We start from the raw sequence: 10,972 nt of genomic DNA, 5'->3' as shown, positions 1-10,972 counted from the left end.
TTGGCATAGTGCCAAACGAGTTGCACCATACATTTCATGATGTTGATGGACGTCCCCCTTCCATAATGGCCTTCCTCGTAGTAAAATTTGGTTTTCAATTCCAATGTTCTTTCTTACAATAATACTAATGAAATCTTATAATGCGCTGGCGAAACACTCATGAATAAACCCAACTTCTAATGAGACAATGATCGAAATAATTCAGTTCTCAATGATTCATAGAATTTTTATTACGCAAATCTTTATAATTACTACCAGTCAATTTTAAATGGTTTATGCAAGAGCATCTGTTACTTGGTGATAATATTTTCTTTTAAGCTAATATACAAAGATAACAATTCAAATTTTGAATTTTCTTGTCATATTTATTAACAGTACTGTTTATATTTAACATGGAGGTAATGGTATAAAATATTCTCTCGACCTTGATTATTCACAAATGCAAATCAAAGTTTACAGCAGTCATTTAAACTAAGTTATTTTGCATAATTAATATCTTAAAATCACAAAATTAATTCATATATTTATATATATATAATATATTGTATTATAAAATAATTATTTCTGTTTATGCCAATACCAAGAGAAAGGTCAATACAAGATATATCATCTAGTAACAGAAACTGACTGTAGAAAATGTTTTATTATTAATATATATTTATATAGCTTGGTAATTATATAGAATATTTAGTTTAGACTCTCACAATAAACAATCAGAGCTATAGGACAATTATAACTATAAATGTACACAAACTGAATATGAAAATTATTACTAATTTTCTCATAATCAAATGAAAAATATAATATGACAATGTAACAGAAGCAGTGGTCACCAATATAATGAAATACATATTAGGTTTTAGAACTAGGGCCTAAACCAACATACATAACTAGACTGTATAGACTCGATAAAGGGGGGGTTCCGCGTCTGTGTAGATCCCAGTGGAGTACACTTGAAAGCCTCGCCCGCTTTGGCACTTTTGACGTTTTAAAAGGTGTATTTGATGATTTTACACATTCCACTACTTATAAAGACTGATTTGAGGCAAAACAAAATTACTGCTGATTATCTCTGGGCCCTGAATTTATTCTGCGAGAGTTCATAGCTGCTACGCCACAGCCGCCACTAGTGCTACCACTGATCCTCACACACCCACAAAAGGTATTTGTTAACTAGAAGGCTCTTCCCACATTCCCACACTATCAAGTCTATATGTTACAAAAGCGACTTTCCATGTATGGGTGCGATATGACACCACAGTATATAGTTGTGCATAAGGCCAGGGTTAAAATATCAAAAAACGGGGGGAGGTGGGATCTTATACACGCAACACAAGTGTTAGATTTTTTAATTGACATGTTCCACTTATGTGCGGGTTCTCTGTAACACGGGGCTACTACTGTAATGAAGCTACTAACTGAATGAATGAACGCAATTTTAAAAGTGGGGAAATAAGATCTTCATATTAAAGCCCATAATATGGTATTATTTGGAAGATTGGCCCTACATTTTGGCTGTGATTTTAGACAGCTAGATGCAGTATCAAAACCATAAAAAGCAGAACAAATTAGGAATACCGATGATGACAAGAGAGGTCATTTAAATACCCGACATACAAAAATTATAAAAAAATCTTCTCAAACTCGGAGGTCGTCTTAAGCTACATTTACACTAGACATGATTACGACAGGATACAGATGCGCACAATGTTGAAGAATACAAACTATGCGATGATATATCGTTGTCATGTCATTATCGTGTCTAGTGTAAATTTACGTGAATTGCCATACGCGAGTATAGCGAATCACACCACAGACACAGATATTTGTCGCACACAAATTTTACAGATTCGTCAGCCGGCAATGCAGTGTGTACCCAGGGACAAGCTACACAACAAATTTATGTGAAGAAGTTAAGAGAAGTTTGCAAACTACAGCAGATTAAAAGAGCCTGAACATAAAATATAGTGTTATATTTAAGTTGCATCAAACTAATTTGTAGAGATAAGTGAAATTACTATAGGTAGCTCTTAACACAAGAGTAAGAGTATTACAAATTTGCTTTGTAACTTTAAATGTAAGACACCAAAATTTAGAATTAATTAATTTATACAAAATCCTGTGTACAATGCAGATATTAATTTTTATAAATGTTAGTCACACAATTTCAGTTAAAAAATTATAGCATTTAATATTTGTCCCTTTGAGGTAGATTCAGCCATTATTGTAAAATTTATTAATTCAAATACTATATAATTGCTTACATTAGTGCCAAAAAATACAATTGAAATAATTTTGAAAAATTATTTTGATAATACACTATATCTTCAAAAAATCTTCCACACCAAAACTGTAAAGTTTAGAAATTAATCATAATGTCGACGATCATACTTTGCTACAATAATAAGTTCACTTAAATATGACAAGTGTGATGTGTTGTGCTATATTGAAAATAGAAAGAGAACACTAGAGTAATGAATGCGATTAAAAGGGCACCTGTTGTTGAGCAGATTTGAATGAAGAAACAAATAACTTAGTATAGGAAAGACTGATAGAGGCAAAGGAAGTGGATATGATGTCATACAACTCCAAATCATGATTAAAGAATTATAGGTTGTAGTTAGCACAAGGAAAGATTTGGGGAATCCGTTCCTCCTCAGTCTGGAATAATACTAGGCCAGTGGCGGCTCTAGGGTATATTTTCCGGGGGCTGAGCTGTCAGACAGGGGGGACTTGAGCTCGTAGGGCCAAGCTGGGGGAAGGGTTTTAGAGGGTGTTACCCCCCACCCCCAAATGAGATTTTTTAAAGGAGAGGAACCTCTGGTTTGCCAGAAATGAAATTTTCTGTGACAGGCATGTGTTGGCTTGGCGTGGGCGTATTTTAAAATTTTTTTTTAGTCCGACTGGCCGATGAGCTCTGTCTGATGGGGGAGGGGGCTTGACCAGCTCATCCACCTTTGCACACCCCCACTAGTAATGCTGAATATTGCTCTGAATACATAGAACAGAGGAAGCTTGGTTAATAAAGACAATGGTAAGCTGCTTAAAGAAGAAAAATATATTGAGTAAAAAATTTAAATTAATAAAAAAAATTTTAACATAACACCATTATATCAAAAGAAACTACTATATCAAATCACCACCCTATATTATCATAATTTCACAAATTAAAAATAAAATCTGTTTTGAAAGACCAGTTAGAACACCCAAACCACCATTTATACTATGATAATGTTTGCATCATGTTTTATGGAATCTGTGATTTACCATATATATGGGCATGATGACATCATCATAACCATATATGTGCAAATCACACAAAAAACTTGATATTGTAGACAAAACTTAAGTCCAAAAAAACCCAAAAAAACATGCTTCTCATCCTCTTCTGCATTTTCAGGCCATGTCATCTTTCCACAAAAAACCTACAAAGACCTGTAAGTAATCAACTTATCTGTGAGGATACTGTAGGACTGGTAAAACAGACCACAATGCAAAGCTGTGTGTGTTGTAATATTTTGTAAAAAAAATAATTAAAAAAGGTCCCTCATCTTATTTAAAAAGAAATGAACAGAGTAAACATGTTTTTCTTTTCATATGGCCTAATAGTAATATTAAATAGCACAATTAGAAATTATTGTTTATTGCATACACGGTGGGTTTTAATTAAACTGCTTGATTGGAATATTAAAAATAAATAATTTGTAAAATTTAGTACTGAATTTCATTTGAATTAAATGTCAAAATGTTGAATTACAGATAAATGATTTTTAAAGCCAAGAAAATATTTTGAAAACTGGTACACATACTGCTTAAAATTTATCCCTGATCATTTGAAATTTGTCAGTGTACCTGTAGGCAGCAAAAACAGCTAAGCCTAAGATGCCAATACCTACAAGACTTGGTACGGAATGCTTAAATTTGAAAACAAAATATGGATAAACCCAACTCCAGAATTTTGAATTAGAGCTTCCACATGCGCGACGGAATGAACGTCGCTTCAAAACTCTTTGGTAGTAGGCCTCTAAGTGCGGTCGCTTTCTCCCGCTGAAATACCTTTGGTCTAAACCGACAGCAACAAGACGATGGAGGATGGTGGACAGGTAAATATCAGCTATTGTAAAATTTCTTGAGCACAACCAAGGAGCCTCTCCAGTTGACTCTGCAATAATAAACAAACAAAAAAATGGTATACAACATAACATGGTTGGGCACAAAAACAGTTCTGAGGGCCGCACCCTAACCTTGATGTTCCTATTGCGCTTCCAAAAACCTTTATGCCCTGCTTTTATAACGTTTTATGCTCAGTTTTAATAAATTAATTTTTACAGATTGATTGGTGTAAAAAACAAGGGACTTTTTAGCAAAAGATTATCGGCGGGCTGCACTTATAGGGGATTTAATTTAATTTTGCAACATACCTCTCAAATCCTTAGGTGTTTTATTCTATTAAACCAGTTAATATATGTCATAATTTGTGCATAGATCTATATATGTTACATATGTAATGTTAATATAAACAGATAGAAATAGTGAAACAATTACTGTATGTGTAAAGCCAAATACCCACTGCACCAACGGTAGTCGGCCGACACAAATCTATAAAGAATGCAATGCTACAACATACGCGCAATGCATCGGTTTTTTTATGAAGATCCATTCAGACTCCCCACCGACAATCAGCAGACGGTGTTTGATTCGTCAACTGATGGTCTACGACCGTCCTACGACGCAAAGAGTTCCCAGCTTAAAAACAACTTTAATCTTCTCTCTTACAATAACATTATCATTATTATTATTATTATAAGAAGGAAGTATAAGCATGGAGGTGGTATAAGCACTAAGCAAAATTGTTGGCTTTTCAAGTTGTACTAACCTTGAAAGCTGACCTTGCTTAGCTCCTCTTCGACCTCAACTAATACCTCCTCTAAGTGATGTATACTGTTCATGCAGGTCTCAAGATCAAGCATTTTACTAAGCCTGGTTTGTGTCCTGGCAATTTTTCCCTCATAGATTCCTCTCATTTCAGGGCTTTTAGCTGCATATTTCTGCATTCTTTTCACTGCTATACCAAACTTGGCTGCAAAAAAATGTAGGAATCTAAGAACTAAAATATAATAGGAACCCACTAGGAAAAGCTATAGTCAGAAATGTTCCCACTAGAGCTAGTTATTTACTGTTTTAATCATTATTGTCATCATCGTTGTCGTACTTCGTTGACGTCATCATCATTAATAATTATTATTTATTATTAAATTCCAAAATATGCCAATTATAAAAACATATTTACTTTGTACTTGCGCTGATGTCAACAACTTTTTCCCACTTTCAATTTCTGGATGTAGCATGGTACCAAATGTAATCAGTTCAATCATCACAGACTTGAATAGAATCTTGAAGTGTTTGACTTTAGCACCCTCATCAGTAGAGGGGTCAGGGGTGAATCGAGGGGCTGGAAAATGAGAATCATACACGTGATTTAATTCATCTGTACAAAAACATTATGCTAAATATTGTTGCTAATTGTTAGTTTCATGTCCAGAATTATAACTCACTTTTTGGTGAGGGTATTTACCATTTTGCTATTTAATATTCTATATATATTAAGTTGTAAACAGGCTGGTAAATAGTAATAAATATTTTTTTCATAAAAGCAGTAAAATATATCTTTGAAACCTTCTGCCATTTATATTTCCACCTCTTTTAGACTCCAACACAATCTTTCAGATTGTCATGTATTTTTTTATTTTCCATGGAAAATTATTGTTTTACTGTATTTAAAAATAGCAAATAGTAAATATTTTTATGGGCTAAAAAGTTTGATGAGGCAGGGTATGTTAAATTAACAATTTATTATATTTGGCCTTAACAACCAATGTTCTTGGTAGACGAATATCAATACCAAGCACTCTTCTATTTCCCATTGTATTGTATTGAAATTTCAACAATTACCAATGAAATCTTAATCTGTATACCTCTTTACACATTAAACAACATTAATTTACATAATGTTCACAAACGTACAAAAATGTATGATTTACATTCAGGAACAAAAAAAATCCCCAAACTAGTTATATAATGTACACTACCAACCTTCAGGGACTATTTGGTCCAAGTAATCCAAAATTGCCTCCGAATCGATGATGATTCGTTTGTTGTGCTCCATAACTGGAACTTCTCCATGTGGATTCAACCGAATAAACCATGGCTCAGTCTGCTCCCCTACATGTATGTTAACAAGCTGTTTCCGATATCCTATTCCTTTCTCTTCAAATCCTAATCTGGCCTATAATGTGAGATCACCATTTTAAAGAAATATAGTAGTTAAAAGTAGTATAATACGGTAGTTTAAAAGAAGTATATGGTAGTTAAAAGTAGTATGGTATTATTAAACGTAGTTAAAATTAGTAAATGGCAGCTAAGAGTAGTATATGGTAGTTAAAAATATGGTAGTTAAAAGTACAGTACAGTAGTAGTACTGTACGGTAATTTTAAAAAAATGATATTGTAATTGTATTAATACATCTGCTTGAAGTTTTCAAAGACCTAAAAACTATAGTATTATTGTAAGTACAGTACAGTAATACTAATGCAGCTGTCAGTTGTATGATGCACTATACGACCCCTGGGAAAAGTGCGTCATTGTTGGGCCATTTACCTTGAAATTTTGATGCAGGGTACCGTAAAAAAAACATTTTGGTCAGTCACACTGTGAAAAATCAGTGCGTCTATGTCCGTCACATTACAAAATGGCGATGTAAACAAATTATGCCCTCAAGCGGCTGATTTACAAAATGACTACATTTTTAAAAACTAATTAGCATGATATAAATGATATTACAATACAAACAAACTACATGTAGGGAATCTGTATATATATTTGGTTGTGAAAAAATAGCTGATATAGCATATGTGACTGACCATGTCTGTTCTTGGTGCAATAACTTAACGTAAATAAATGCATGGTCATGAATGCAAGCAGATCTTCAGAGAAAATTTGCCTGAATATTTCTTAGAAAATATTGCGTTACCTAGTGTATCATCCATAAAATATCTTGGTGTAATCTATAGTAAATTAGAATAGGATGAGCAGGTTGAGAATGCTATATACATCTAAAGCCTCCAAAATGTGTGGCTTCATTAGACAATTTTTTTCTTGTACAGACAGTAATGTTTATTAAGTTTTTTAGTGCATTAGTTAGTTAGTTTGGTGTGCCTGCTTTTATGGCATTCCAAATGGGTCATTTGCAGGCATTAGAACATGTTAAAAAAAAATTCACGAAGTCATGCTTTCATTATCAATCCAACCTAAGTTATACGCAGACTTGATAAGCTTAACATAATGTCAATTGAAAATCGTTTGCAATATATTTTATCTTAAAATGTTTTTATCATATGGTAATTTTAACGTTAATATTTTAAAATTCATATTTATTAACGGTTGTCATCCCGAGAGCTTACTCTTTAAACATGCCTTTGCTAGGACAAATGCATTTAAATTTTCTTTGTTTAATTATTTCCCTAGGGTATGGTGCAATCTCCCTGCTGATCTTTGTAATTAACTGCTTTTAGTCTTTTTTTGTAACTAAACTTAAGTCTTTTTACCTCTGTAACTGATTTGTTTGCTGCCTATTTTAATAAAAATGATTGATGTTTTTACAGTTTCCTGTTTTGTTCAACGATTTTGTAGCCTTTTTAGCAGTTTTAATTGTTACTTGATGTATATTTATAGCTTTTTACTGTTTGAATCTTTTATATTTTTGTTATTTAAGCAGTTCTGTATAATATTTTAGTTTGTTGTTGAGCTACGAGGAGAGCCCCTAGATGGTAAGTCTTCTTAAATGTGGGCAATTCTGCCACATAGATCCTACTGTTTTTTCATTTGGGGAAATAAATGATATATCATGATGATATACTGTATTACATTGTAGGACTCACATTCAACAAGTGACGAACCCTCCCCGAGGGTTGTATTTGTGCGTCATACAACTGACGGCTGCATAATATACAACTAGTAGTACTAGCAGTATATGGTAGCTAAAAGTAGTAATACTATATGTGGTAAAAAATGGTATCGTACGAATGCATCTGCTTCAAGTTTTCAAAGATCCAAAAACTATAGTAAGTATGGTAGGTACGTTACTATCGGCCATTGCGAGCACGATATTGCGCACCACTATAATTTTTGCCAGCGACTCGACTGTTGCAACCGCCCTCTATTGTTTTTGCTGCAGAGGTTGTATTTATTTTTTCCCTGTGACCCGAAAATAGTAATGACATAGTTCACATGTTCCTCTTTCACCTAGTCATCAAATCAGTTTTTTCCGACTTCGGGAAGTAAGTGAATTTATTGCTGAAAGTTTGTTAAGTTGTCAAAAACACTAAACTTTAAAGTTAAGTTTATTTTGTTCTAAAACCTGTTTATTGTAACTGGGTGTAATATTCAGATAATCTGAACATCGAAACCTAATATGCAATATGTGTAATCATATTTTGATGAAATAAGTAGGACGACCATAAGAAAGAGAGAAAAAAATTATTTTCAATGGAGGGTAGGAAAGGGGGTTGGGTGGGGTTTGGGTGTGGTCAGGGGTGGGGGTGAGGGTCAGAACACCCTACATATGCCACTGCTTTTGTTCTTGTGTGCTTTCAAATGTCTTATTCATTGAGGCATGTGTAAAAACATTTAAAGACATTATGGCATATTATAATTAATTATTTGTAATTAATTAATTAACTTAAATTAATAAATGACTAAATTTTAATGAATTTTATAATGCTCCTTTTGTCCATTTTGTGTGCTTCCAAATGCTTTTTATTTTATTAAGTAATGTATAGAAACAAAAAAGTTAAAGCATTTTTTGTACGTTTTTCAAGAACAAGGTCACATACTTCTCCATTGTTTACATAGGATTTGAAGGACCAAAATAAGGTATAATTAATATTCTCTTAAATTCTGTAACTTTGCTAATAATTGAGAGATGACAATTTAATTCTATATTATAATACCCTTTTAAATGATACCAGCTGCAAAGGAATTGCTTGAATTTTAAATTTTTTGTCACATACCTAAGTATGGTACAGTAAATAGCTAATTAATAATATTAATATATCATCATAAAGATTTTAGGACAGTGGTGGTGTCAACTAATAATGTACTTGCATCTGCATGGGCCATCAGGGCACAGAAGCCTAAGATTAGAAGCCTGGGACAAGGTACTGACCTCTGTTCCAGTGGGATCAGCTGCGATGCATGGCCGTACCGCGGGTGCGCAGGTCGAATATCTTTTGCTGAGTTATATGGTTAGGGTTAAAACATTTAGAAGATATTCGGCCTCGGCTACTACCCGCGGTCCATAGATCGCACCTGATCCCTTCTTCCAGTGAGTGGAAAGGTTCTCCAAAACAAATACCCTCCTATTTATTATATAGCACCTCCCAGATTCTATCAGAAGAGGTTAGCTTATCTAGGCCTAGTCCCCCTAATTGGGACACGACTCGACTGGTGGCGCTAACACCGGTGGGACAGTGTGTGGTTGGAGGATGGAGCATGCACGCCTAGACTAGGCCCTGGCTTCAGTAGTTTTTACCTAACTACGACGTACTACTAACCTAGCCTATGCTAAACTAGCTTGACCCACCATAGGACCAACAACTTTAGAGAATTAATTACACACAAACCTACCCGTTGAGAATAGAAAGAACCCTCAGCATGATACAACAATGGGGAAGAAAACATTTTTATTTAAAAAAAACACAAAGGTAGCTTAAACAACTGGACAAGTCCTTCGATAATATGACTGCCGTTGGTGTACTGCTTTACGCTCGACTGGGTTTTGAGAGTTGCGGTTATTATGCAATAACCTTGCAAAGGAAACGCCCACTTTCTCACTGATGTTTGTAAAGCCTATCTATACAGAATCTTCTTATTTTATTGTTGAACTTCAGTATCTAGGTATATTTTGATTTTTTTAAATTCACCAATGTAAACATTCTCAATTATTCACTCATTTAGAAGGTGCAACAAGTACAGGAATGTGAAAACACAAATCATATTACTTAGAATAATGTATTAATTTCAAACCTTTTTGAAAATGCCCCCGCGAAATTTTTGTGTTCTAGACGCCCGAAAATAACATTTGAGGCGTTCTGGGATATCATTTTTTTCGTTTTCCTTCTTTTTTTCTTTCTTTTTTCTTTTTTTACCCCGGGCCGCCCCCCCCCCCCAAATCCGCCCTGGATGCATCCTTGGAAAGTGCCTAAAATTCTCAAATTCTTTTCGCGCATTTCTTGTTACGGTAGGTCAATTTCCTCTATAAATTGCACATTTTAGGGAGTTTTCATCAATTCCGACGAAATTAGAATTAAAAACACAAAAATATTTTGCGCGCTTGGCGCGCACTTTTTATGGCTTTTTAGTTTTATCCTTTTAAGTTATTTAAACACATAATAGTCCCAAACTCAAGAAAGACAAATTTAAGATAGATCATTTTAACCTAAAAGAAGGGCCTCAATGTGTATATATGGTGAAAGAATGTTTGTAATAAATAAAACCATGATGAAAATGCTTATATTTAGTTTCAAACACACGTGTGTGGCCGATATTATAAATAAGATAAGCCCTATGTCGTATTGTTTTCTATATGGGGCGTGGGGTGGGGTGGGTATGATAAAATTACTAAACGGGAGATGAGGATTGTATGTTATTATTTTTATTATTATTATTATTATTATTATTATTATTATTATTATTATTATTATTGTTATTATTATTATTATTATTATTATTATTATTATTATTATTATTATTATTATTATTATGTAATGATGTTGTTTGTACTGTATTTTAATTTTATTAAAGAGGGCCCCTGAATATCAGTTAACCTACTGGGCTAAACTACAAGGGTTACCCCCTTTAAAGATAGTTGAAATAAATAATTAAAAAAATAAATACCCACTCTGACCCAAGACC

The 10,972-nt window shown here is 33.6% G+C and overlaps 1 protein-coding gene across 1 annotated transcript; it reads right to left on the bottom strand.

The window, feature by feature from the left end:
- Positions 1–200: 200 nt before the first annotated feature.
- On the bottom strand, positions 201–9,812 carry LOC117118149 (ganglioside-induced differentiation-associated protein 1-like). Its single transcript, XM_033262664.1, has 5 exons — positions 9,686–9,812; positions 6,094–6,286; positions 5,291–5,452; positions 4,877–5,080; positions 201–4,162 (listed from the first exon to the last, which is right to left on the bottom strand). The coding sequence occupies exons 1-5, from the start codon at positions 9,737–9,739 to the stop codon at positions 3,813–3,815; spliced, it is 963 nt and encodes a 320-aa protein (XP_033118555.1). The 5' UTR covers positions 9,740–9,812; the 3' UTR covers positions 201–3,812.
- Between the last annotated feature and the right edge of the window lie 1,160 nt (positions 9,813–10,972).

Source organism: Anneissia japonica, unplaced genomic scaffold (assembly GCF_011630105.1).
Source record: "Anneissia japonica isolate Jap-2015-1 unplaced genomic scaffold, ASM1163010v1 scaffold11779_len1430905_cov172, whole genome shotgun sequence".
NCBI lineage: Eukaryota > Metazoa > Echinodermata > Crinoidea > Comatulida > Comatulidae > Anneissia > Anneissia japonica.
This window is presented reverse-complemented; position numbering and strand designations above follow the sequence as displayed.

Coding starts and splice junctions, on each gene's coding strand:
- LOC117118149 (XM_033262664.1), bottom strand. CDS start 9,739: ATGTTTTCTTCCCCATTGTTGTATCATGCTGAGGGTTCTTTCTATTCT. Junction 5,453..6,093: donor GGACCAAATAGTCCCTGAAG/GTTGGTAGTGTA, acceptor CTCATTTTCCAG/CCCCTCGATTCACCCCTGAC. Junction 5,081..5,290: donor GACATCAGCGCAAGTACAAA/GTAAATATGTTT, acceptor ATTTTTTTGCAG/CCAAGTTTGGTATAGCAGTG.